Source organism: Scylla paramamosain, chromosome 29, assembly GCF_035594125.1.
Source record: "Scylla paramamosain isolate STU-SP2022 chromosome 29, ASM3559412v1, whole genome shotgun sequence".
Taxonomy (NCBI): Eukaryota; Metazoa; Arthropoda; class Malacostraca; order Decapoda; family Portunidae; genus Scylla; species Scylla paramamosain.
The window spans coordinates 17,979,380-18,004,978 of record NC_087179.1 but is presented as its reverse complement, the minus strand read 5'-3'; the positions used below and the strand labels follow the sequence as shown (position 1 = coordinate 18,004,978).

Sequence of the window (25,599 nt, the reverse complement as noted above, 5' to 3'; positions counted from 1 at the left end):
TCGATAACCCAGTTTTAAATGTCACTTATATTCGCCTTCCAGTCACAAACGATTGCTTACCCTCATACTTTATTGTACAACATTTGCCATATAATTACTATTCATCCTGCTTACAGTATAGATAAGCTAATGTAACATATTTATAACTTTGAAAATAACTATAATAAAAAAAAAAAAAAGACCTTCAGACATGCATGAAAGTGAAATTGATGATGCCAGCGGCCGTAATATCAAATCTCCCCGCGGCCTTGGTACGAGACGCAGCATACATTATACATAGTTTTTACCCCTCCTTCACATGCTCTAATTAACCCCCACGAGGCCACACGTATCCGCCACCTGCTATTCATACATCACACAATGGAGGTGAAGTAAAACACACACACACACACACACACACACAATTACGTCAAGGGAGGAGGAGAAAGAGAGAGAGAACGAACGTATGAGCATACTGGAGCTCGGACTCCCAACAGGGATTCATAAATAATAGAGATATACACTGCACACCAAGGCCAGAATGATTTCTCTCTCTCTCTCTCTCTCTCTCTCTCTCTCAGGAAATGCGAGGGAAACAGTGGAAAACGAAAGGGCGAAAAAGAAAAAAAGAAAGACGATAATGGGGAAAATAGAATGAAAAGGAGAAAAAGTAATCAGACGGAAAGGAATGGAGGGTCTCTCTCTCTCTCTCTCTCTCTCTCTCTCTCTGTGTGTGTGTGTGTGTGTGTGTGTGTGTTTCACAGACGCAAGGAGGCAAAGAACGTTTGGAGAGCGACGCGCCTTCGATCCCCAGTAGTGCCTCATAAACTCTTCCCCGTGCATTTGCCTCCCGCTGAGCCACGTCCCCGCCAGCCTCACGTGTCACAGTAATGAGGCACCCTGTCACGTGTATTGCCGCACCCGCCCCGCCCCCGAGTATAAAGAGCCTTGCCACGTGTATTGCCGCCCTCTCCCCGTGCCTCCCACCGGCACCTTGACAACACAAGAAGTACGCAAGGAGGAGGACGAGCGTCTTGGAGAGTGGAGCAGCGCGGACCACCAAGGGGACTTCATAAAGCGGGGTTGCATTCACTCTGGCTAGCTGGCTGGTACCCCACCCCTCCTCTCTCTCCCTCTCTCTCTCTCTCTCTCTCTCTTACAGGTTTCACGGTAAACTCGCTTTCTCTCTTGTTGGTGGGTATCATGTTCAACTCTCCTTTTCTCTCTGTCAGTGGATTCTCAAGAATGTCACTCTAGTCTCTCTCTCTCATTATTTTCTCTGTAAATATATTTAACTCCCCGTTTCCCCTGTTTTTCCCAGTTCTGCACGGATCTGACGGACGCTCTCATAGTTTCAAAAGCGACGTTAATATTCCCAATCAGACGCTGGCGTGGCCCTCAGCTATAGTGAGGATGAGGGCGTAATTTGGGTTGATGGTGCGGATGAGGATCTGCTGTTGTGGCTGCTTGAAGGTCAACATCACATCATCATCTCCCTCTATCACGTTCTCTTTGGATACTTTCTTCGCCAGCTGCTCCATCTGTGTTATCTGAAATATGTCATTATAATGTGGATTATCTTCATCGTGGATCTGAATATTTTATCTTCGTTAGGGTTGCCATATATGAACTATCAAAATTCCGGACACCTTCACTAACACCTGATTATGGTCCTGATATGATACTAGAAAACATGTAAATTAATTTTTTGAAGCACGGGAGTTTGTTCTGCATCTCTGCAGTGAATTTACACTTTCGTTTGGGCATCTTGACAAGAACAAGTAATAGTTGTAATGACGAGGTCACAAGGCCGCAAACAGTAATCCAAACTGACCCCTATCAGAGCTGGTGAAAGACTGGGGCGCGAGCGCCACTTCAAGTGAGGCTGTGTTGGGAAGGCTGCGAGCACCGACTTCATACAGGACCATACACGTCAGAGTCTTCACCGAAACCAAACCAAAGCAGCTGCCACTCGGTGAACCTCTCTCTCTCTCTCTCTCTCTCTCTCTCTCTCTCTCTCTCTCATCATTTCAACCCAAGGAAATTCAATAAATGTGATTTTTTAAGTTAATAATGATGGAAGGTGAAATTCTGGACATTTGAGGGATTTTCAAAAATCCCCCCCGGACGCAGATTTCGTTATCTGATTTCCGGATATGTCCGGGAAAATCCGGACGTATGGCAACCCTAAATTCTTCGTCCTATCCTTGATTATTATGGGTATTGTCCTATCTTCATATCCCTCGGTATCTTCTCCATGTACTACATCCCCTAGCTTCGGTACCGCCTTTATGAATATTTATTTATTTATTTATTTTATTATTATTTGTGTGTGTGTGTGTGTGTGTGTGTGTGTGTGTGTGTGTTCTTATGCTATCTAAAGAAAATGCGCTTGTCCTATCTTCATCACGTCCTGCTTTACCCTCGTCATAATTAGGTATTATAGGTAGTGTGAAAAAAAAAAAAAAATAAATAATTAATAAACTCTTGCAGCAGTCAGTGCGATAATAATCATAAGTAAATTGCCATATACTTATATATATATATATATATATATATATATATATATATATATATATATATATATATATATATATATATATATATATATATATATATATATATATATATATATATATATATATAATTTTTCAAAGATATACACATCATTATCAGTCAGTACCAGAAGGCTGCACTTTCTGGCTGAGATAACAATTGTAATGATAAGAGATAAGTGCAGAGCATTTGAACATGTACTAGGCAAACCTTAAGCTGTCTGTTACTACACTGATAAGTCAGGTATGATACTCATATCCTTTATTAAAATTTAGGGATGTTATAACTAATATTTTCAATGGACATGAAACTCATATTTATTAACCATTAGGTGATGTGGATCTCTCTCTCTCTCTCTCTCTCTCTCTCTCACCTTCACCTTAAGTTCATCTATGATCTCCTTTGGGCAGGTAGTGGCAGAGATGGGAGGCTGACTCCTCAACTCCTCCTTGCACTCCTCCACCTTCTTGTTCATCTCCCACACAGACCTGTCACCAGATTACCATTAGTTGCTGCTGGTTAAGTTAAAATAGAGTAACACTATGATAACCTATAAGTAGTAAAAGAAGGTATGGTATATAGAGAGAGCTAATGCAAGAAAGCAGGATAGGGAAGTAGAAAATAAGAAGGAAGAACTGACAAAAAGAACTACAGGATTGGAGCTGGTTAAGTTAAAGAAGAGTAAGAATAACCAATAAATAGTGAAAAGAAGGCAGGGTAGACAGAACTAATGAAAGAAGGCAGGGTAGAGAGGGAAGCAGGAAATAGAAAGGCAGAACAGAACAGACTGAGAACTATTGAAAAAAAAAGGAAGGAATCTCTCTCTCTCTCTCTCTCTCTCTCTCTCTCTCTCTCTCTCTCTCTCTCTCTCTCTCTCTCTCTCTCTCTCTCTCTCTCTCTCTCTCTCTCTCTCTCTCTCTCTCTCTCTCTCTCTCTTTCTCAACCTAAGCATGGAAAAGGGAGCATTAATTATTCCTCCATACCCACTTGGTAGCTTTATTGAGAGCATAGTAAATGCCCTTCATTGCCACCCTGAGGTCCTCAATGTAGGTGGTGTGTTTGGTCAGCTGGTCCTCCACTGCCATATGTAGGCTCTCCAGAGTGGCCTTTTGAGTCTCTACCCACTGAGACAGAAGAAAGACTGTTTCATGCTCTCATATGGGTTATTTTCAAAGGCTACATAGATGATTTGTTAAGTCCTCATGAGTGTTTTTGCTACTGATGTTGCAGAATTCTTGTTAGACTGTCACTGTTATCATTATATAGAAATACCTTTGCAAGTGACAAGAATTACTACAGTCTTTTAAATTTAGTCAAAATAATACAAGTTGATTTCACATATAAATCTCAAAATCATGAAACTTGAGAGATACTGATATCAAAAAGTGATAAAAAAGGAAAAAAGAGAGATGAAGGAAACAAAATAAGTAGTACTAACTAAACAATACATCAAACAAAAAGAATGAAAAATAAAAATCACAAAGAAACCAAAATAAGAAGAGAGAGAGAGAGAGAGAGAGAGAGAGAGAGAGAGAGAGAGAGAGAGAGAGAGAGAGAGAGAGAGAGAGAGAGAGAGAGAGAGAGAGAGAGAGAGAGAGAGAGAGAGAGAGAGAGAGAGAGAGAGAGAGAGAGAGAGAGAGAGAGAAAACAAACAGTAAACATCAAAGGAGAAAACTCAATCAGAAACAAACCACTACCTCTAAGAGTGGCAGGAGCTCATGTTTACTGCAAGCATCAGTGGCGAGCTGCTTGCAGTCTTCACACCAGTAATCCTCATGTGGTGCAGAGGGACTCAGGGACTGGTTGCCAGAGGGTGCTGGGAAAGGACTGAGGGGCGACAGGATGGACAGCCGAGCCAGGTCCCTCATGTGAGCCAGTACATACCTGGTGGGGGAATGAGAAGGTAGAAAATGTGTGCTTCAGGTGTGAATAAAAGGAACTAAGTGAGAAGGTTGGTGGAGGAATGTGAAGGAGCTAAGTGAGGTACCTGGTGGAAGAATAGGAAGGTAGGTGTGGTTCAGGTTAGAATGAAGAGCTAGATGAAAATAAAATGATGAAGGTACAATGAGAGACAAAAGAGAAACATATGAGTGAGTATGGGATGAGGAAAGTTAGACAAGAAAAGGGAAGATGAAGATGAAAAGACAAAAGGGGCAAAACAGGTTAATGTGAGGTGAAAAGGATAGGGGAGAGAGAGAAGATGAAGACATAAAAGATAAAAAGTAAGTGAGAAATGAGTATTAGATAAAGAAGAACAGGAAAGAAAGACAGCTGAAGAGGAGGAATAATTAGATGCAGAATGAATGTAAAAGGTGGAAAGTAAATGAGAGATGAGTATTAGACAGAAAAGAAGAGGGAAGAAAGGCAAATACAGAGAAGAAATAATTAGATACATAATGAATAAAAAACTAAACAAAAACCCAAAATAATCAAGAAGCTAAGAAGGTAAAAATAAAAGACAAAACTTCCTTGGTAAAATCTCACCGATTTGTTTGTAATTTACTGGTGCTGACTTCAGAGCGACACAGGGGGCACTGCACAATGACATCTCTTGGTATGTGTGGCTCAGGGGCCTGGGTTGTACCTCCTAGCTTGGGGGGCAGCGGGGGGCTCACCTCAGGCCGCTTCACGGTGCTGGATTTTGGTCTGTGTGATGGGGATGGGCGGGTAATGGGTGGAGCAATGGGAGGAAGTGCAGGTGGTGTTGGAGGCAGTGGGTCATGTGGCTGCCGAGACGCTGATGCTGGTGTTGTTGGCGGAGTTGGTGATCTTGGTCCCTGGCCAGCCACACGTCTCAGTGGTGGGTGGTGACCACGCTCTTGGTTGGTCTGTGTCACATTGGTCAGGGTATTGGTAAAGTAAGAGTGTGTGAGGTCCCCTGCCACTCTGTTCTTTAGCATAGTCATGTTCTCCATCTAATCTTGTTATTTCCCCATATCTTCTCTCTTGCTCACCTGACTCTCCCTCTATCCCAGTCTCTCCTTTCTTTTTCCCAGTAGTGCTACAAGATCTCAGCAGTAATGAGTGTGTAAAATCCCCTGCCACTCCTTGACCAAGCTCTATTCTTTGCCACATTCATGTCCTCCACCTAATTAAGTTATTTCCCCATACCTGCTCCCTTGTTCATCTGATTCTTCCTTTAACCTGATATCTCTTTTCTTTTCCAGTAATGCTACATGACCTCAACAGTCCAGCACATACTCATACTATGGAATTTCAATCAATCAATCAACAATCATTACTTTTCAGTGTCAAATCAGTAAAGGTGCCAGTAGGTTCAGAGTGCTGGAGTTCACCTATGCACAACTCCAACCACAAGTCACCACAAATTACTCACAGGGTGTTGTAATATTTCTGTTTTCATTTGATTCAACGTAGGTATTGCTATCAGACTTATTATTTTGTTGGAACCTGTGACATAACATCTGCTCAGAGCTATACAGTTCTCTCTCTCTCTCTCTCTCTCTCTCTCTCTCTCTCTCTCTCTCTCTCTCTCTCTCTCTCTCTCTATATATATATATTATACCTATTCTTTATTTGTCTTACATTAATCTGAGATACAACATACACAGAAAAACATTCTAATAGGTTGAATTATAACCTCTGATACCAATGCATGAAGGAAATGTATTGAAATGAGCAAGACTTGTCATACCAAGTTTTCACTGGTGTTCATGTTTGTCAGGTCAGGCTGGGAGGCAAATCTGGCGAAGGCAAGGCGGAAACGAGACTCTGGACCTGCTTGAGGCATGGTGTTGTCCTGTAAGAGATTAGAATCATAACACACACTAAGTACATATTTGTGTGACTCCTGTTTTTACCTTGTCATTATCAAACTGAACTTAATATTAAGACCTGAGCATTTATGTTAGAATCTACTGTAACTTAAGAGAACTGGGACTACATTCTCAAACATTTTTGCATCTTATTGTGAGAGCTTTGAACAGGCTAGCTATCCAATTAATTTATCTCCTGCAGCATATAACCCTTTGACTACAGTTTGGTACATCTTTCCTTAATCCACTCTGAGACATCTTTACTTGTTATATAGGCACATCTAATCTTTAAACTGGATAGAAATTACAAAATCTATTCTTTTTCAACCCTATCTTTCTTGTAGATGCTTATAAAGATTTTATGAATTACTTCTGGTGCTGTTAATTGTTTTGTATCACAGTGAGAGTTAAAACATGGTCCTCTTGAGACTGGTTCTAAAAATACAGGCTGAGGTGGAAAATGAAAGGCTGGGATCTGTGTGTACCGTGAGTGGGTTAGTCGCCTCGGTGGCAGTGGAGAGTGAGGTTGGCGATGCAGGATGCACAGAGGGGCTGTGGAGGCATGGCATCATCTTTGGGGTGTGCAGGCCTTCATTGTATGACTCCAGGCACACAGGACAGTCCAGTGCTTCCTGCAGAGAGAGAGAGAGAGTGTGAATCATTGGCACAGTGGTCTCTTTCCTTTTTCCCTTCATCAGTCATCAAATTAGTAGGAGCCACTCATAGTGTGTATATCAGTATAGCCTTTCAGATCCCTGGCAAGGAAAGTCATGTGGCAAAGTGTAACCTTCATGGCTCAAAACTATGGTAATTTTTTCACATAGGAATGACTATAACTGTGTAGCTATAAACCAAATTGACATCTCTATCATATATAACTGACACTTGTGTTTATCCATTATTCTGACATCCTTCTATCTATACAGGCCTGCCATTCCCCAAACTTATTCCTATCAACCTAACAGCATCCTTGAAACTGAGCAGCTGAGACAAGGTAAAGTGAAAGGGGAAGTGAGTGGCCCAGTGTTGACCTGCCAGCCACACCCCTGGGGATTGACAGGAAGGCACCGTGAATGTATGGTGGTCCCTTTGCTCACCTTGTCGCCCTCCATGCTGTCATAGTTCAATGTGGAATAAATCTCTTCTTGTTCCATTACTCCCGGGAAAACTGGCTGCTCATACTCTAGACACTGAGTTGTCACGTATGCTGAGCTTCCACCTCTTTTGTGGATTACCTCTTTCAGTCAATAAACAGTGTACTGTGAATCCTGTATGTCTTTTCATTTGAATGCCATACAGAATAGATAAGTTATCATATGCATGCAGAACTTTCTTCAGTTTTTTTTTTTTTTTGTAGGGGGCTTTTCCATTAATAAACAGCATTTACTATTAATCATCTTCAAGCCTTTTCATCTACACATCTCACACACAGCCAGCCAAAGTTGTATTCAGTTCCGTGTACATATCACAATGCTATCTTATCAGGGATGAGCAGATAAGAAATTTTCCATGCATGATATACACTGGGAATGGCACACTGATGGCACTGCAATCAATGTTCTAATTATTATCATTACAATTCTCCACAAATTTACATAAAAGTGACATTATAGATTCATATATAAAACTGACACACACAGTATCAAAGGGATATTATTGAGTGTTTAATATCACCCACAATCTCTCAGCACATAAAGACAGGCCTACACATAGCAGCCCCCTGTATAAAATATGCCTGCCTATGTTTACCTATCATCCCCATCCATCTACATGTCTGCTTAATTATATAAAGCTCAACAGTGATTCAGCACCTGACAACCCGAGGATGGAGTTTGTAGTGTGTAAATAACATCAATCCTACACATAAATAGATTTTATGTTCTGTATATAATGCAAAATCTTTTCCTGGAAGAGTACAAGCTGACAATCATGAGTCCAGCAAGTGATACCCTAAGACTGTGGGCAAATTATGCACTCACACATATATGAAAGACAGTCAAATAGTTTACAAGGGCAGGTCATACATACACAGTGGCTTGATTTCCCTTTTATTATCACAAACTGTTAGCACAACAGAACCCAACCACAGCTTCTCAACAAATCACTTCATCTCCTTTTCAATCCTGTATTATCTGTAAAGAAAAAGAGATCGAAAAAAAAATGAAAAACAGGTGGTGCTAGATAGCAACCATGAGAACAAAATTACTAAATTGGTCTGGCCTGCCACAGAGGCAAGGAAAGAGAAGTGGTAGTGGCTTGTCCTCATCCACTTCTCAGCTCCATAAGGTACCCTCTGAAAAGTGAATAAAAGAAATGGGATAAAATGAATGATCAATAAATAAGATAAATTAATTAAAGTTAGACAATAATGGAAAAGATTTCAAGAAAAGTGTTTCCCATATAGTACCATTCTTTACAGCTTTCCTGAACACTTGAATAAAGAAGATTAACAGATTTACTTATATATACTTTTATTGTACTTAATAACTTTATCTTTTCCAAAACTTGCTCTGCAGGCAATGAAGAAAGAAAAAGGATATAAAAGGAAGAGAAAAGATGAGAGAGAGAGAGAGAGAGAGAGAGAAGAGAGAGAGAGAGAGAGAGAGAGAAGAGAGAGAGAGAGAGAGAGAGGAGAGAGAGAGAGAGAGAGAGAGAGAGTGAGAGAGAGAGGGAGAAGAGGAGGAGAGAGAGGAGAGAGAGAGAGAGAGAGAGAGAGAGAACCACTCACGGCAGCTTAATCTTCATGAAGGCATAGCAGGCAATGGCAGAGATGATGATGCAGGCAAACCCAATGATGATAAGGAGGATACGGTTCAGCTTTGGCGTGGAGGGCGAGTGTGTCTGGTCTAGCACAATGAAGCCAATGCCACCCAGAGCAAACATGAAGGAGGACGCCAGGCCCTCCATGATGTACTGGCCATTCACGCGGTAGGCCATGAAGGCGACCTGGAAGTGGGAGGTAGCTAGTGAGGTGGAAACAGATGATTTATGTATCGTCATGTGGTTTTTGATCAAAAGAAGGATCAAAGGAGGTGATATCCAGATAGGGATCAGAGGAGGAAAAGAGATGGGAAGGGGAAGAAAAATGACTGACAAAGAGGTTGGTTTATTAAATAGAAACATAGTAATGACAGGCACTGATTAAAACTGTTATACTAGATTTAGATTATACTGCAAAAAATTTTAACTTCTTAATGTATGTAAAGTAATAGGATGTGACAAACATATTGACGGGCTAGAGATGGTCTTGTGGACTTGGATTACTATAAAAATGTAAGTTTAATATACATGATAGTAATAAGATGTGGTAACAAAAGGTGCTTGGCTGTAAACTGGGATATATAGTAATAATAATATTAATAATAATATATTAACCAGATTCATTCAATGCTTTACAAGACATGGAGGTGCTTCGAAGTACTCACTGGACGAGGAGTGTCCGTGTTCATCTGTGGTGGAGCCGACGCTGGGAGGCTCCACAATCACATCATAGATGATGCCTGGGGGAGTGACAGGGAGGGAGCGGGTTAATGTTTGCTGCAACAGGAGAGGATTAACAGCTGCCAAGATACAGTAATTGAGATAACGTGAAATCATTAAGCATCAAAACAATTTAAAAAAATCTGTGAGGATTAAGGTAATAACCTTTGGTTATTAAATTTTGTGATGCTGATTTTTTATTCCTAGACAAAGTAATTTTTCTCAAATTGTGATCTACACAGTGAAGGGACCAGCAAAAATATTAGAGTTATATTAAGTTAACCTAACCTAACTACATTTGCTGTGGATGTGATTGTAAGAAATAAAAATACAAACTGTGGTGATACAGTTGTTAAAAGAAGTAGCTGAAAATTACACCCGAGGTCACAGTCCTCAATGCCATCCCCATCTGAGAGGTGTACAAAGCTGGTGAGCAGTCTGCAACAAGAGTTTACTGAGAACATGGTTCCTGTCATATTGCAGTGTGCACTTCATTAAAAATGGTTGTTATTCTTTTTACTTCATGTCATTTCATGTTCAGTACAAATGTTTTTAATTACTTTTGCTTTCGGTAATTAATTGCAGCTTACTGTGCCGTGTAAATATACATTGTGCGCTCGAAAGGAATAGATTAAATTTATATTGTAATTTCTAGCAGACGTTTCTTTGTGTTGAATACGCAAAGGGCCAAGTTGGTTTGCGGTGGTTCGACTTAGTTATCGGCCGAGTTGACCGGTGTAAGGAAGATGACATGTACGGGGCGCCGGGTGTGTCCGAGGGAACGAAAGATGTACTAAATTCTATATCATGCTTGGAACATTTATAAATGCATTACTGCTCTACCTAACACTATCTAAAGCGTGCAGGTGTCAGATGTGCAGCGCGCCGTGTGTGTATGTGTGTTTGTGTGTGCGGGCAATGACAGGTGTGCTGCGGCGCCTTCCCCAATGGTCTCTCACCTCCAGTCACCAAGAAGTAAGACAGGAGGATGAAGGCGAACACCGTCATGGGGGAAGGCACTGTGACCCATGATGGCCTCTTCAATTTAAGCCGCGGCAATTCAAGCACAAGGAAGGGAAGACCGTACACAAAATCCAGCATCTTGACTTAAATTCCTCCTCCTCTTCTGCAGCCACAACACAGACCCCTCCCCCCAATCCTCTCGTCTCCTTCCTTCCCATTGGCTGCCAGTCTTGTTCCATATGAGTTCAAGACTTGCTATTGGTTGCCAGCCTAGCCAATGGAATGTCTCAACGCGTCTCCTTGCAAGGATCATGTGTCTAATTGTTTTTATTGTTAATTTTGGGACTGTGGTAATTTAAGGGTTATTTTGTGTGTCTAAAGGTGTTGGTTTATCTGTGGTGTAATTATCGGGTGTGATGCTGGAGAGAGAGAGAGAGAGAGAGAGAGAGAGAGAGAGAGAGAGAGAGAGAGAGAGAGAGAGAGAGAGAGAGAGAGAGAGAGAGAGAGAGAGAGAATTCCCCTATAACAAATAACATTAAAAATGAATATAATAAAACGGAAAAAAATATCCATAAGCAAATAAATGAAATGGAAGTAAATTAATGCATAACAAAAAAAAATAAAAATAAAAAATAAAAAAATAAAAAATAAAAAATAAATAAAAATAAATAAATAAGTTAAATTCTCCCTACAAATAGCAACCTAATGACTACACCTCGATCCATCCAAAGGCAATTAATTAAACACAAGAGATGAGTCGGGAGCCCTGAGAGTCGAGGGCAGTTTTAATTACCTTATGGAAGCACAATCACCCATTCCATCTCTACCCTTAAACGCCTGAGCCACCCCACCACGGGCTCAGTCCATATGCCACATCTCCCATACCTCTCTCACAAGGGCCTGTTTCTTACCAGGGGTGTTTTCAAAGGCCATGGAGATATGTTTTCACGAGTGCTTTCACCAATGATAATGCAGCATCCTTGTTAAAATATCAGTAAATACATCTCTGAAAATCCAAAAGCTTCCACTAGGGTCTATTTAAAGTGTAGAATCTTTCTTAAAAGTATTACCAGTCATAAAAAAAAACACCCTTAAGACTCTCATAATTTCCACTAGACTCTGTGAAAAGTAGCCGAGATAAAATGCTGGGATGCTTAAGTTCCCAAACCTTGTCACCATCTAGAGAGCCACAAGGGTTTCTGAAGGTCACTGGCCAGTCTCAGAAACTATGAATTATAAATATGGTAACATAAAATTAACTGTTAATAACTGTGAATGTACACACAGTTTGGGAACCAGTGGTAAAAGGATACAGTCCCTGATGAAGGTCATGCCATTTCTTTGTACCATCCTTCCTTACATCAGACTGACTTGCATATCATCACAAAATCTTTCCACAGACTTGCACCAATAGGGACATGACAAATAAGTAACAATTCCCTCCTGACGCCATCAAAAGGATTATTTAGTTTGTTACATAAAACAGAAATCCCTCAATACACATTTAGTCTTGCACTAGAGGAATCTTCAATAATTCAGTTGTGAGATAAAACATAGGTAGAATATTATAAGTCCTTAACACACTGTCAGGAAAGGATCAGAGGTGGGCAGAGGTGAAGTATATTGTGTATTTATTATTTTTTTTTGGAGAGATCACTTATTTGTGTTTCAATGATATTACACTATTTTGTTCACTCTAGTTGTGTTTCATTCTCACTGTAAACACTACATATCTTGCATTTCAGTGTTCAGCTTCAATATAATGTCTGATTTGAACTATGAAAAAAAAAAACTTTGGTGTTATTGCTGCCCAAGGATTTATTTCAGTATAGGTAATTCCATTTGATTATTACTATAAAAATTCTGTATATTATTGCATTTCACAGCATTCTTCTTCAATGTAATTCAATTTAATTTCTGCCTCCAAAGCCAAAGGTATCACTGGGCTTCATACCATTTTCCTACACCAATTCTCTCTTATTCTTACACTGAAAAAAAACTTGTGGCTATCATTGCACTTCACAACACTCTGTATTATAGTTCTGTGATTCTAACTATGAACAACTGAATCTTGCATCTCAATACTTCCTTCACTTCCTCACTTGTACTTAAGTACCTTACACTTCACAACACTTATCATCACTAAAATGTTACCTTATCCTTACATCCACAACACAATCTCTCATGTAACACTTCACAGCACTTTCCCTGTGTTTCTAAATTACCACATCACTTGCACATCACAACACTACTCTCTGGACAACTGCTAAGTACATACACACAACCATTCATGTTTCTCTTTAAGTAATCTCTTTGTAAAGCTTCTGTTTGTGCATCACTTTCTATCATACTGTTTTGAGTTAGGTACTGTACTACATATTGTCATGGCAGTGAGTAAAACAGGTAAGATAATACAGGTAAGTACATTGAGCTTGAGAGAGAGAGAGAGAGAGAGAGAGAGAGAGAGAGAGAGAGAGAGAGAGAGAGAGAGAGAGAGAGAGAGAGAGAGAGAGAGAGAGAGAGAGAGAGAGAGAGAGAGAGAGAGAGAGAGAGAGAGAGAGAGAGAGAGAGAGAGAGAGAGAGAGAGAGAGAGAGAGAGAGAGAGAGAGAGAGAGAGAGAGAGAGAGAGAGAGAGAGAGAGAGAGAGAGAGAGAGAGAGAGAGAGAGAGAGAGAGAGAGAGAGAGAGAATGAGAATGAGAATCAAAAGGTAAAAGATTAAAAATACATAACACCAACAATAAAATACAATAAAAGTTAAATAAATAAAAGTACAATAATATACAAGACAATAAATAAACACAGGATAAAAAAAAACAAGACAGACAGACAGAGAGGCAAAGGCAAAAAAATAAAATAAATAAATAAATAAAAAAATAAATAAATGAAAATAAATAAATAAATAAATATAAATAAGTAGACAAAATAAATAAAATAAATTTAAAAAATCATTCCATCAATTCATCACTAAAACAAAATCACAACCCATCACACACACACACACACACACACACACACACACACACACACACACACACAAAAACAAACAAGCCTTCCTTTCCTGGCACACTCCCTCACTCATTACCCTTTCCCTTCCCTTCCCTTGCCCCTCACAGCTCCTGGCGGTCACGTGGCGGCGGTGAGAGTGTGATGGGCGGGTGAAGGTTCCTCCAGCTCTCGTGAGACATGACGTGAGCTGCTCCTTCACTCACCAATGCCAGAAACTCGTCCACGTTGAATTTGTAGTTGGTGAACTTCTTGTGGGCTCCTCCGTCTGGATGGTGACCCTGTAGAAAAGAAGGAAGGAAAGGAGGGTGGATGGCAGAGTTGAATAAGGGGACAAAGGAGGGATGAGAGAAAAGGAAAGAGGGTGAAAGAATAAGAGAAGGTATGAGGGGTGTATGGAGGAGGAAGGACAATGACGTGAATGGAATTTGAGGAGGATGGAGGGAGTGATGTATGGAAAAGGAAGGAAGGAAGGTGGATGTAAGAAAGGAACAAGGAAGAGAAGGTAGCAAGGAGGCAAGAACAGAAGAAAATTGGGGATAAGAAAGGAGATATATATATGCAATAAATGAAGAAAGGAAGACAAGAGAGGAAGAAAAGGAAAGATGAAGGAGGAAGACAGATGAAGAAATGGTTAACTTAACAAGTAGAAAAATACATATTCTAACCATCAAACTTCCTTCTCCTCCTCCCTTTATCAAGAATCATCACACACACATACACACACACACACACACACACACACACACACACACACACACACACACATGCACAATCACTCAAAATACGCAAAATACATTACAAAAGACCAATTCAGCCACTCAAGACAGCTCCAGTATCCAAGACAACCAAATGACACTTGACAAGACCCAAGAGCCACAGTGACCACCTGCACCCACCTCATCCTCAGGAGTCAGCTTGGAGAGGTCACGCCAGGTCAGGTACTTGAGTCCTCTTAAGCGTGCCAGGTCCTGATAGCAGTTGGCGTCTCCACAGTTATACCTAAGAACCAAAGAGTAACAGGACACAAGTGAGGGAGGGCTGACTAACTGATGATGAATAGGTAAGTAGAAGGGAAGTTTTTAAAATCTATCACTCACATGGTGGCCCAGACAAAACACCACACACTCACACACACATTCACTGACACTCTCTTCCCCACAGTCTCATGAACTGCCATACTACATCCCAGGAGCTTAGGCACAGCACAGAAAAGCTCAACAGTATACACTGGTTTACACCTTCCCCACACCTACTCCAATCCTGAGACCATAGCAGATGCAAGGTTATGTCAAAAGTAACTATAAATACAGCTTGATATAGTAAAAATTGTTAGGATTATAGCATGCTTTTCTTCATAACTCTATGCTACATTCCATTTCTCACATCAATTCATCTTATTTCAACCTCAAATGACCTGAAAGCAAATAGGAAACTCTCTCTCTCTCTCTCTTCACAATCCATTCTACATGTAACCTCATACAACCTAAGAGAAAACATGGTAAGAATGAGTAACAGCAGTACGGCTCACAGTTCAAAGATGACAGCCCAGTCTGGCAGAAAGAGGAGGTGGGTGAGTCCTGCTCCATGCATGCCGATGAAGATGTCGCTCCACTGGTCGTTCTGAAGCTGCAGCCGGAAGTCCATCTTGTGAGAGTACTCTGCCTGTGTGAAGGATTGAAGGGTGAGTGGGAGAAGTAGTAGTGCTGGTGGTGGTAGTAGTGGTGATGGAAAGGGGAAGAAAGAAAGCTTAGAAGAGAAGAGATGGAGGAGAAATGACAGGATATGAAGAAAAAGGAAGAAGAGAAGCTTGGAAGAGAAGAGAGAGAGATGGAGAGGAAATGAGAGGATATGAAGACAAGGAAGAAAGGAGTGAATATGGAAAAAAAAAAGAGAGAAGCCTGGAAGAAAAAAAGAGATGGAGAGGAAAGAAGTTAATATAGTAAATAAAGACATGGAGTGAGGCATGAAAGCAAATGAATCTGGAATGGGAAAGAAAAGGAGAGAAGAAAGAAGGCAATAAAAAATATAAAAAATGGAGAAAGAAAAAAGGAGAAGAGTCTGGAAAGAAGAGAAAAGGAAAGAAATATAGATGAAGACGACTCCCACAAAATGACACTCACACTTAAATCTCCAACTCCTGACACACCCACCTTGCGAACAACATAAGTGCTGTTCTTCTCGAGTGCCTTGATCAGCTGCCTCTCATTAAGGATGCGTCTGTACTTGGTGTCCCGGGAGAGGAGGGTGATGTGGATTCTCCGGTCAGGGCCTCGTGCCTGCCCACCCTCAGTCACCCTCAGTCTGTGCAGCAGGTGACGGGAGAAGGCGTGGAACAGACCGCTGCCTTCACACCCCCACACCTGCACCAGAGAGAGTGTGAGGAATTGATTGTCATGTTGTGGTTTGAATTATTTGTTCTAGCATCTTTATTTAGCAAGGTATGTGTCCCTAAGAGCATGAATATTGTGTATGTGTGTGTGTGTGTGTGTGTGTGTGTGTGTGTGTGTGTGTGTGTGTGTGTGTGTGTGTGTGTGTGTGTAGTGCTTTGTCTGAGCCACCCTGTGTGGAACTGCTAGTTTGATATATAGATAAATAGATAGATAGTTTGTTTTATGGCTTGAGTTACATCATCTTCATGGTTTATTTTGATGTAGCAGTGATGATTCAGGGGAAGTTCTCATGCTTTTCAATAGTATCTTCAACTGTATTTTCCGACATGCATTTAGGAATTATCTGCTCTGGTGACTGTCTTCAAAAGTAAGCCTGTGTATGACAGGTACTCATGAAACAAATTGGTGTGTTAAACAGATGATCCTCGGCCTAGTTTTACATCACAATGATAGTAAGTGATACATGTATGCATACAAAACCCTTTTCTTCTCACACACATGCAAATGTACATACACAATGAGCCAAGAGAATGTACATACGATGGGAGTGTTGTAATAGAGGCCGAAGATCATGCGTGGCAGTAGTGGGAACACCACACGCTTGAAGCACACACGCTTCCCTGCAACAGGATGGCAGACACTTAGCAGCACAACAAACCAATGACTTAAAATATCTCAAGAAACATGACTTAAATCTCTCAAGTATTATATACCATCAAGAGGGAAAATAAAAGTAACCAAAACTCATGACTAGAAAGAAATAAAAATTGAGATCCAGAGAGAGAGAGAGAGAGAGAGAGAGAGAGAGAGAGAGAGAGAGAGAGAGAGAGAGAGAGAGAGAGAGAGAGAGAGAGAGAGAGAGAGAGAGAGAGAGAGAGAGAGAGAGAGAGAGAGAGAGAGAGAGAGAGAGAGAGAGAGAGAGAGAGGACATACCTGCTACATCATTAAGGTTCCACAGACGGTTCTTGGTGAAAGCTTCAAAGGCAGCCCCAAAGTTACTCCAGTAGGGCAAAGTTTCCCAAATAATGATCTGTAGAGAACATGTGAGAAAGAAAAAGAAATAAACAAAATAAAAAAAATAACTAACTAATGCAGGAATTAATATGGTCATAATTAAGTGATTACATCAAGGGGAAAGCATAAAGAATAGATAAACTAAAGGTATGGGTGGGAGACATAAGGACCTGGAAGACTCACCTGGTTGTCCAAGAAGAAGGTGGAGTGGTGGGTGCTGTTGAGGTGCTGCGAGGCGTACAGGTTGAGGAAGTCACAAAAGTGGTGGTACATGTTGACAGCTGGAAAGCAAAGTTAAGGCCATGACAAAGGGACTCAAAAAGGCACTTCACTTTCTATATCTATATAGATTACTAGATCTATAGTGTCATAAAATAAGTATTATAGCAATCCACATTTGCTTGGCATGGTACAAACAAACACTGAAGCAATAATCTGTGGGGAAGGTAATAAACTTCTGACTTTCAGCTTCAACCAGTTTTCATACCATTTTCTTAATTCAGGCACAAGTATTAACAGGCAGAGTAGTATTTGATGAGAAAAATATGAATCTGAATATTGTAATCACTACAGAAATGAGGATGTTGCTGCCTTCAAGTCATAGATAATTGTATGTGACCAGCTTCACTGCTCTATAAGTAGCAAACATCTCCTTTATGAATACCCGGTGGTCCAATAAAGTCTTCAGTTAACATTACAACTTAATCTCCCTGCTTGTGGTCAGAAGTTAAGTAATCTTCATTACTCACTTCCCCTGTGTTTTATTTCTGCTCTCACTTACAAGTCCTCTCATCTACTGGATATCTCCTCACAGCCTGACAATTAATAGATTCTTAGCAGTTCAGAAGACTTACGATTAAGGCAAAACACTATACACACTGGAAGGGAGTCTGATGTTACTTGGCTGATGAACACAATTACACTTACTGGCATCAATTTTCATGAGGTAGGTTGGGGACTCTATCCACAAGTCACACATTTCTGCTCTTCTCCACACTCGCTCATCCAGCTCCACAAAGTGCCTCAGCTCGGGGCCCCAAGACTGCAGGGCGCTGATCTGGTCTGAGTTGGACTTGAGGCGATTCTCATCAAGGCTGGTGTGGGAAAGTGGAGTGGTTTTTTTGAATTTCCACACATATGGTGTTGCTTCTGTATGATTAAATTATTCAACTACAAGGGACTGTGAGTTTTACATATCTATAAATAGCTTTGACTCTCTTAAGTGTTATCTTCAAAGGCCACAGAGACATTAAGTCAAGTTCTCAGGATATTTTTCTCTCCTTAATATAGCAGAACACTTGTTAATCTATCATTAGAATCATGAAAACACTCTTGGAAACCCATCTTTCTGCTAAAGATCACTTAAAGGTGTGAAAATAAGATGCAATAATGTAAATGCTATCTATCAAGGTAATATCTTACATATCTCCAAAAGCAACAAAGTAAAAGTAATACACATTTAGGAATTAAGTGATAGACTGAGTGATAGAACAGAGAACAGACACTTCCATTTTGCTTCACAGTTTCCCAAGCTTCACCCTCCGGCCCTCACCTGCAGTGGCCCCCAACTTGGCCGTGGTCCAGCACATCTATGTGGTAATGAACAGGTTCCTTGCGGTGCTTCAGCGGCCGGAAGTCTATGTAGATGTTGTTCCCTTGGCAGAACCTGAGGTGATCACTGCACTCTAGCCATGAATCCCCCTGCAAGGCACACACTGGGATGAGTAAGTGAAAAGAACAGGGTATTAAGTTATAGGATTATATTCTGAAACACTTCTGTGCCACACCTCCATTACTTTCAAAAGACTATAGTTAAAGTTACATATGTAACTTCAACCAGCTCTAGAGACAGATTAACAAGATTTCTACACTCTTAAGAACCTGGCAAATCATCACTGTGACCTTTGAAAATAGTTGTAGTGAGAGTGCAAAACATTTCTGAATACAGGCCATGGCACTGCACAGAGGCTATATACAGCACCAGCTAGAGTTATGGGAGGGTACTATACTAGTCAATGAGAAACTGTTATGGGTTGGGATGAAGAGGTGCAGAGATAGATAGGCACAAGTGGGGTGATGAGATGGATGGACACCTTAATAACACACATGGCCTGAACAGGGATGGATGGATGCATGGATGGTTTACCTTACACCACATATAGACGATGGAAAGCAGCGGGGATGGCTCACGTTACACTGACATGAGAAATTGAGATGGGTGTGTGTGTGTGTGTGTGTGTGTGTGTGTGTGTGTGTGTGTGTGTGTGTGTGTGTGTGTGTGTGTGTGTGTGTGTGTGTGTGTGTGTGTGTGTGTGTGTGTGTGAAATGCATTATCTGACACCATGAGAAGTATATCTGGGAAAGGATACCAGCACATTCAGACATGTTTCCCTCACCGGATGCTGTGGAGTGCAGTACATCCTCATCTCGCTCAGTTGCTCCTGCACAAAGCCAAAGTCAGCCTGCCTGAAGAAGGTGGACAGCTGCTCCTCCTTTGTAGTCACCCATCCTGAGGTGAAGAAATAGTTAGCAATGCCATACCAGAGAGAGAGAGAGAGAGAGAGAGAGAGAGAGAGAGAGAGAGAGAGAGAGAGAGAGAGAGAGAGAGAGAGAGAGAGAGAGAGAGAGAGAGAGAGAGAGAGAGAGAGAGAGAGAGAGAGAGAGAGAGAGAGAGAGAGAGAGAAGTACTTACCACGAGCATCTCCTGGGCAGGACATATTGCTGTAGGTTTCAGTAGCCTCACAGCCTCTCTCGTACCCCCAACAGACTGGCTGGTTAAGATGCTTCTGTGGGAAGGAAGCAGTTGCAGGATGGGAGGAATAGGAAGTTGATGGAAGAAAAGAATAAGCAAGCTAGTTCTGTGTTTTCTGTATCACATCCTGGTTAACTTCACCTCAACTCATCACCACTACACACCTGCCTTGCCTCACCTTGAATGGACAGGTGCGGCTGACTCGGCACTCTTCGGCCAGGTCATGGTCATTAGCCAGTATGTATGGCATGTGGTCTGGGTGAAGGTTGAGCTGATCCCAGCGGCTTCCAAGCAGTCCTGGTGCCAGCACCACCACTGCTACACACACCCACACATGCTCCATCCTCATGTTGGTCTGGGGGAAGATACAAGTAGATAAAAACTACAATTACATTTAAATTTCCTTTGTGTAAGATAATCTTCTACCTGTGATTTTCTGTTTCTTAAATGACAAACACTAAGGCAGGGCAGATATCAGGAAAACCATCATAAGCTTGTTGCCACACCACATCCCTCACTGAGTGGCTGTTGTTGGAATATTAACTATGTACTTGTTTTACTGGTAAGGCAAAACATGAAAATTGTTTAATAATCACAACACTTCTATTTCTTCACTTTGTTTGGATGAATTTTGTCTGGTTTGATTAAACATTCTGAAGAAACATCATGAAACTTGCAGCACTCAGCACAACACTCCCTCTCCTCGCTAGCAGTAATGCACAAAACATTTTCCAGTTTTAACACAAATGAATTGCTGAGGTAACCATGTTCAGTACTATCTAGGATGATATACATACTGTAGTGGAACACTTAATACTGCTCTCTGCTGAACAACCGAAGTGGTGCAGGCCAATATAAAAATTAGTCTTACAAAACAGAAATCTTCACAGGTCACTGCACTCTGCAGGCACACACTTGACAGGCGGTGGGCGGAGGTCAGCAGGTAAGAGGGCAACAAGTGTCCGTGACTCACATTAGTTTATGGACACGTGCCAACTTGTCACTCGTTCACTTTTGCCCTGACATCCTTGATTTACACACTCGTATATCTCTAACCGGCTTTGGCTTTGTATTACTAATGCTGGAACTCGAGGATGGCGGCTTAGCGCGGAGACGTGGGCCACCCCTGGGTGAGTGCCAGGAAAGAGTACGGGTTAGACAGCCCACGTGTGCCTAGACAGCCACTCCTACAGTTCCGTTCAGGCAGTGTTCTGTGTGGGCGGCAGGTGCGTGGGTGACGGTACGCAAAACATAGCCTGGAGGAGGAGGCAGACTCACTGACTCACTACTCACACAAGACAACCCGCCGCTGTGCTTACCTAACCTTCCCGTTCCGCGTCTTTCATTCACACCCACTCACCTCCCAGCTTTCTTCCTCACGCCACTGACCGCCAGGCACTTCACGCCCCTAGCACAGCACCCAGGGGCAGACCATGCGGTGTGACATCCCCAGCGGCACAAACTCAGCGCCAATGCTCAGGTACAGGTGGTCTCCATGTGGGACATCTCACCAGCTTGTCATCCTTGTTGCCATTCGCTGCCGCCCGTTGTATACAGCTATCTCCACCCACTAACACTACCCCTTACCAGCCACCCAGCATTACCTGTCACAAATCCCCAACACTCGACAATCCACCCGAGACACTGGTAGCAAAGAAAGATAATCAAAGGAAACATTGTAAGTGAATTAAGATGATGTTCATCCGCCAATCAGCAACCATCTTTCATAGAGAAGATCGCTTTGCCTCCCAGTCTGTAGCGCGTCGTGACTGACCAACCCTCATCGCTACTCAAGGCCACAGAATACACCTGCTCACACTTCCGGTCTGGTTAATCTTGCCCTTTCCCACAAGCTCCTGTTTCCATAGTCACCACAAAGACCACACCCTCAAACATGTTTGGGTCATATATCCACTTCTTTTAAGATCTAGCCTTAGTGGAAATTGTTGAACTTTTCAAGGTTGTTTTCAGAGATGAGAGGACGTTTCTTTCTTCTCAGTTCAGTGTTTTCTGCCGTCGCAAAAGGTGTAACTCTAATCTTCACCACAGACAGACAGACAGAAGGACGGTATAGTTGAAACCTACATCTAGACAGACAGCCATGACGGAAAAAAAAAAAAATACAAATACGGACAGATGGACAGACAGACAAACAAGCTGTATAACTCAAACCTACATCTACAGAGGGACAGAGACATCAGATCATAACTCAAACATGAATTAACATTTACAAACAGACACATAAAAAGAGGGACAGGCTGATCAACATTACAAGGACACCCATATCACCACCACTGCCGCCGCCGCCGCCGCCGTCGTCACCTCCTACAAGCCTCTCTCCGCCGCGGGCTACAAAAGATCAAGGGTTCAAGAACACACGAATACTTAAGCGTGACATCATCCCTGCTGCCTATTGCGCCAAGGATGTTTTCTCTTTGTTTTTTTTTACAAGGTTATATATTTCTTGAAGTCATGTTAAGTTTAAGGCATATGAGTGTTCTTTCCTAGTTTGTTATTTCTTTTCCACTATTACTACTACTTCTACTACTACTACTACAAGCCGGGTCTCTGAAACCCTACCTAGAACTACTACTAATACTACAAGCCGGGTCTCTGAAACCCTGCCTAGAACTACTACTACTACTATACTACTACTACTACTACTACTACTACTACTACTACTACTACTACTACACACACACACACACACACTTTACGTCGCCTCAAGCAATGCTAATAAAACAAAACACGTATACACGACCATCGATCACAAATAACCTAACGAAACAACACACCAGGAGAAAAATAAAGACAAAGAATAAAACCGAGAGACAGCGCAGCCATATATCAACAATAAATTAAACTGCACGTGTCCAAATCATTCGTGGCATAGCTTTTTATTAACCCTGCACACATCACCACCAATCAGCCCCTTCTCTAATGGATAAAGTCATCACATCCCGCGGCCTGCCATGACAACACAGGGACGCGGCAGCCATAGCAACGAAATGGAAGGAAGGACGCGGTAACTATAGCGACAAAGACTGGAAGGGACGCGGTAACCATGGTAACGAATGCCAATGTAGGACGCGGTAACTATGGCAACCAATTTACACCGCCATGATTTCTGTATCCGATTTTATAACATGGCTTTGACTTCGTATTGTTTTTACACTGAAAACACATAACATTCAATAAAAAGTTAACTTCAAACAGTAAAAGAAAACAGGACGTATATTTTCAAAACTTCTACAGTAAGTATTTTATTCACAGTCAGGAAATCACACGAAATATAAAACAAAATAGAGTAATGAAAGAAACGGACAGAAGCACGTGCCGGCTTTTCAAAACACACACCACTACGAAGCCACCAAACAACCCCTACAAGACCCACACACACCACGGAAGCCGCACCACACACCACACAACACCGCAGAACACCACGGTACACCACACAGGCTAAGACAAGGCAGTAACACCCTGGTATATTCGTGAAAAAAGGAAGGAAGACATGAAGGGTTCGAGAGGTAGTGAGAGAGAAGCCAAATCGCCGCTGCCTGAGGAGAATATAATGAATCTGCTGCCTCGCCCTCCCGTGGTGGTGAGGAAACCAAAGAGGTGAGAGCCAGATGAAGGCAAACCAACCCAAACCAACCTAACCTAACCTAACTAGACACCAAACCTAACCTAACCTAACATACCACGCCCATACCAAACCAACATCCACAGATACGTGTCCCGACATCATGGGCGTGTGGTGGAGGAGGCGCGCGGGCGGGACAGCCATGCGACACTGGGGAAGGCAGCCCCAGCCCACCCGCCCAGCCCCGCCCACTATCTGAAGAAGGGACACAGGGACCAGTACACCCACGCCCTCGTCTCCTCCAAATACGCCCTTACTACAGGTGGGTGGGTGGGTGAGGCTGAGTAAGGCTGAATGAAAATAAGTAAAAGTGACTTAAATGAGTTTTTAGTTATTTAGAAGGAGTAAGATGACTCAGAATAAGTGTAGGATGAATAAGGGTGAATAAAACTGAGTAAGGAAAAGTTAAAAAGGGTAAAAGAGTGTTAATACGATGATGAGTGAATGAGGAGTGAATTGTAATCAGTAAAGATGAGAAAGGGTGATTTTAGAATGAGTAAGGAATGAGTAAGAATTCGTTGATATAAGAATGAGTCATCTAGAGGACGTGAAGAGCGAGTTAAGAAGAGTAAAAGTGAGTAAGGATGAGTTAGAGTGTTATTATGAGTATGAGTCAATTAGGTTGAGTAAACAATGAGTAAAAATGAGTGAGAGTGAGGTAGAATGAATAAAAATGATAAAAATAATTAGTTGGATTTCTTTAAAGTAATAAATAATGAGTCAAAATAAATGAGTTAAAGCACGAGTGAGTAAATTAAAGATCTGAGTGAGTGACAAAATTAGTAAACAATCTCTCTCTCTCTCTCTCTCTCTCTCTCTCTCTCTCTCTCTCTCTCTCTCTCTCTCTCTCTCTATCTCTCTCTCTACAACAGAGGACCGGCCACACATCTGCCCTAAGCGTCCACCACTGCCCACACCTGTCCCCTATCCACCGTCCGAACGTGACAGGTGTGTAGACTATTGCAGCTGTGGAAGTCAGGAGTGGAACATGTTTGGAAGAGTTTCGTTGTTAAATAAAAAGAAAAGTAAAGAAGTAAGTGGAAACAAATTGAGGTAGAACACTGAATAAATAAAGGTAAAATTATTATCCTCGTAACTTCAACAGGTTTGTGTGTGTATGTATGTATGTATGTTTGTGTTGGATATGGACAGGTGTGTGTGTGTGTGTGTATGTATGTGTGTATGTATGTGTGTGTGTTGGGTCTAGATAAGCGTGAAAACCAAATGAAACAGGTGTGGATCTGTCCGTTGTGTTTAGACAGATGTAAGAGTGGGGGAAGGGGGGAGCAAATTAAATATATACATGTGTGTGCTGGCCATGAACAGGTGTGGCATGAACTGGATAGCAGGCAATGTGTCACGGGTGGAGGAGGCAGCGAGGGCGAGGCGCAGTGCAGGGCTCCTTAGAAAGCACGTGGCTGTGGATGACCTGGGAGGGCACAGACAGGACCGCCTCTCAGCTGGCCTTCATCCGCGTTACGTGTTCAAGAAGGTGTGTCAAGGGGGTAGTCCGTCTTTGTTCGTCTCTTCGTGTTTGTGTTCGTGTGTGTTTCTTCTGTCTGTTTCTCTGTCTCTGTTCAAGAAAGTAGACAAGTTGGGAGTGTGTGCTTGTCTTTATGTTTATGTCTGTTTAAGAAGATAGAGTAAGTGGAATCTCTCTCTCTCTCTCTCTCTCTCTCTCTCTCTCTCTCTCTCTCTCTCTCTCTCTCTCTCTCTCTCTCTCTCCACAGAACTTCGGCAGCGTTCCCTCATACTTGGAGAGAAGGAAGAAGTCTTTGAGCGCTCAGAAAGAAGAGGAGGAGAGAAAGGAGAGAGGGAATGCGAGGAAGGAAAGAGAAGGGAAGAAAGAGGAGGGAAAGAAGAGGGAAGAGGAGGAATATACATTGCTACCAGAAGAGGAGAAGGAAGAATTACTGAAGGTGTGTGTGTGTGTGTGTGTGTGTGTGTGTGTGTGTGTGTGTGTGTGTGTGTGTGTGATATAGTGGTCAAATATTTTTACTGATTACTCTCTCTCTCTCTCTCTCTCTCTCTCTCTCTCT

General features: G+C 41.9%; 3 protein-coding genes and 1 long non-coding RNA gene across 17 annotated transcripts in view; 1 reads left to right on the top strand and 3 right to left on the bottom strand.

Annotated features, from left to right (window-relative positions):
* Positions 1-56: 56 nt before the first annotated feature.
* On the bottom strand, positions 57-7,783 carry LOC135115518 (WAS/WASL-interacting protein family member 3-like). 4 transcript variants are annotated; one of them, XM_064032379.1, is made up of 8 exons: positions 7,409-7,781; positions 6,797-6,943; positions 6,191-6,295; positions 5,020-5,363; positions 4,233-4,419; positions 3,523-3,659; positions 2,915-3,023; positions 57-1,529 (listed from the first exon to the last, which is right to left on the bottom strand). In XM_064032379.1, exons 1-8 carry the CDS (start codon positions 7,463-7,465, stop codon positions 1,359-1,361), a joined length of 1,257 nt encoding a protein of 418 aa, XP_063888449.1. In that variant the 5' UTR covers positions 7,466-7,781; the 3' UTR covers positions 57-1,358. The 4 variants fall into 4 exon arrangements, with proteins under 4 accessions (XP_063888449.1, XP_063888448.1, XP_063888450.1 ...); XM_064032378.1 differs by having other exon boundaries at positions 2,909-3,023; positions 7,409-7,779; XM_064032380.1 differs by having other exon boundaries at positions 1,388-1,529; positions 2,909-3,023; positions 3,519-3,659; positions 7,409-7,782.
* A 1,252-nt stretch (positions 7,784-9,035) lies between these two features.
* On the bottom strand, positions 9,036-10,898 carry LOC135115520 (oligosaccharyltransferase complex subunit OSTC-like). Its single transcript, XM_064032382.1, has 3 exons — positions 10,751-10,898; positions 9,737-9,811; positions 9,036-9,274 (listed from the first exon to the last, which is right to left on the bottom strand). The coding sequence occupies exons 1-3, from the start codon at positions 10,890-10,892 to the stop codon at positions 9,036-9,038; spliced, it is 456 nt and encodes a 151-aa protein (XP_063888452.1). The 5' UTR covers positions 10,893-10,898.
* A 607-nt stretch (positions 10,899-11,505) lies between these two features.
* LOC135115507 (EGF domain-specific O-linked N-acetylglucosamine transferase-like) overlaps positions 11,506-25,599 on the bottom strand; it is a 95,841-nt gene continuing 81,747 nt past the window's right edge. For 4 of the 11 annotated variants that reach the window (XM_064032360.1, XM_064032358.1, XM_064032353.1 and 1 more), the window contains 12 exons: positions 20,096-20,272; positions 19,858-19,951; positions 19,562-19,674; positions 18,718-18,866; positions 18,093-18,259; positions 17,349-17,446; positions 17,085-17,181; positions 16,692-16,771; positions 15,912-16,121; positions 15,290-15,423; positions 14,658-14,760; positions 11,506-14,039 (listed from right to left, as the gene is read on the bottom strand). In XM_064032360.1, the coding sequence (XP_063888430.1) occupies positions 13,863-14,039; positions 14,658-14,760; positions 15,290-15,423; positions 15,912-16,121; positions 16,692-16,771; positions 17,085-17,181; positions 17,349-17,446; positions 18,093-18,259; positions 18,718-18,866; positions 19,562-19,674; positions 19,858-19,951; positions 20,096-20,266 (1,593 nt within the window). In that variant the 5' untranslated portion in view covers positions 20,267-20,272 and the 3' untranslated portion in view covers positions 11,506-13,862. Of the gene's footprint in view, positions 14,040-14,657; positions 14,761-15,289; positions 15,424-15,911; positions 16,122-16,691; positions 16,772-17,084; positions 17,182-17,348; positions 17,447-18,092; positions 18,260-18,717; positions 18,867-19,561; positions 19,675-19,857; positions 19,952-20,081; positions 20,273-20,373; positions 20,444-20,714; positions 21,213-21,277; positions 22,110-22,189; positions 22,237-25,599 lie in introns of those variants that run through there. The other 7 variants (XM_064032356.1, XM_064032359.1, XM_064032362.1 and 4 more) reach the window with 7 other exon arrangements.
* The window catches only part of LOC135115513 (uncharacterized), a 3,717-nt gene continuing 352 nt past the window's right edge, over positions 22,235-25,599 (top strand). Inside the window, exons 1-4 of the long non-coding RNA XR_010276004.1 lie at positions 22,235-23,535; positions 23,647-23,822; positions 24,433-25,052; positions 25,291-25,479. This is a non-coding gene — a long non-coding RNA (uncharacterized LOC135115513). The remainder of the gene's footprint in view (positions 23,536-23,646; positions 23,823-24,432; positions 25,053-25,290; positions 25,480-25,599) is intronic.

Coding starts and splice junctions, on each gene's coding strand:
- LOC135115520 (XM_064032382.1), bottom strand. CDS start 10,892: ATGCTGGATTTTGTGTACGGTCTTCCCTTCCTTGTGCTTGAATTGCCG. Junction 9,812..10,750: donor TTACTTCTTGGTGACTGGAG/GTGAGAGACCAT, acceptor TCACTCCCCCAG/GCATCATCTATGATGTGATT. Junction 9,275..9,736: donor ACACGGACACTCCTCGTCCA/GTGAGTACTTCG, acceptor CCACCTCACTAG/CTACCTCCCACTTCCAGGTC.
- LOC135115518 (XM_064032378.1), bottom strand. CDS start 7,465: ATGGAACAAGAAGAGATTTATTCCACATTGAACTATGACAGCATGGAG. Junction 4,420..5,019: donor AGTAAATTACAAACAAATCG/GTGAGATTTTAC, acceptor TTCCCCCACCAG/GTATGTACTGGCTCACATGA. Junction 3,024..3,522: donor GCTCTCAATAAAGCTACCAA/GTGGGTATGGAG, acceptor ATCTGGTGACAG/GTCTGTGTGGGAGATGAACA.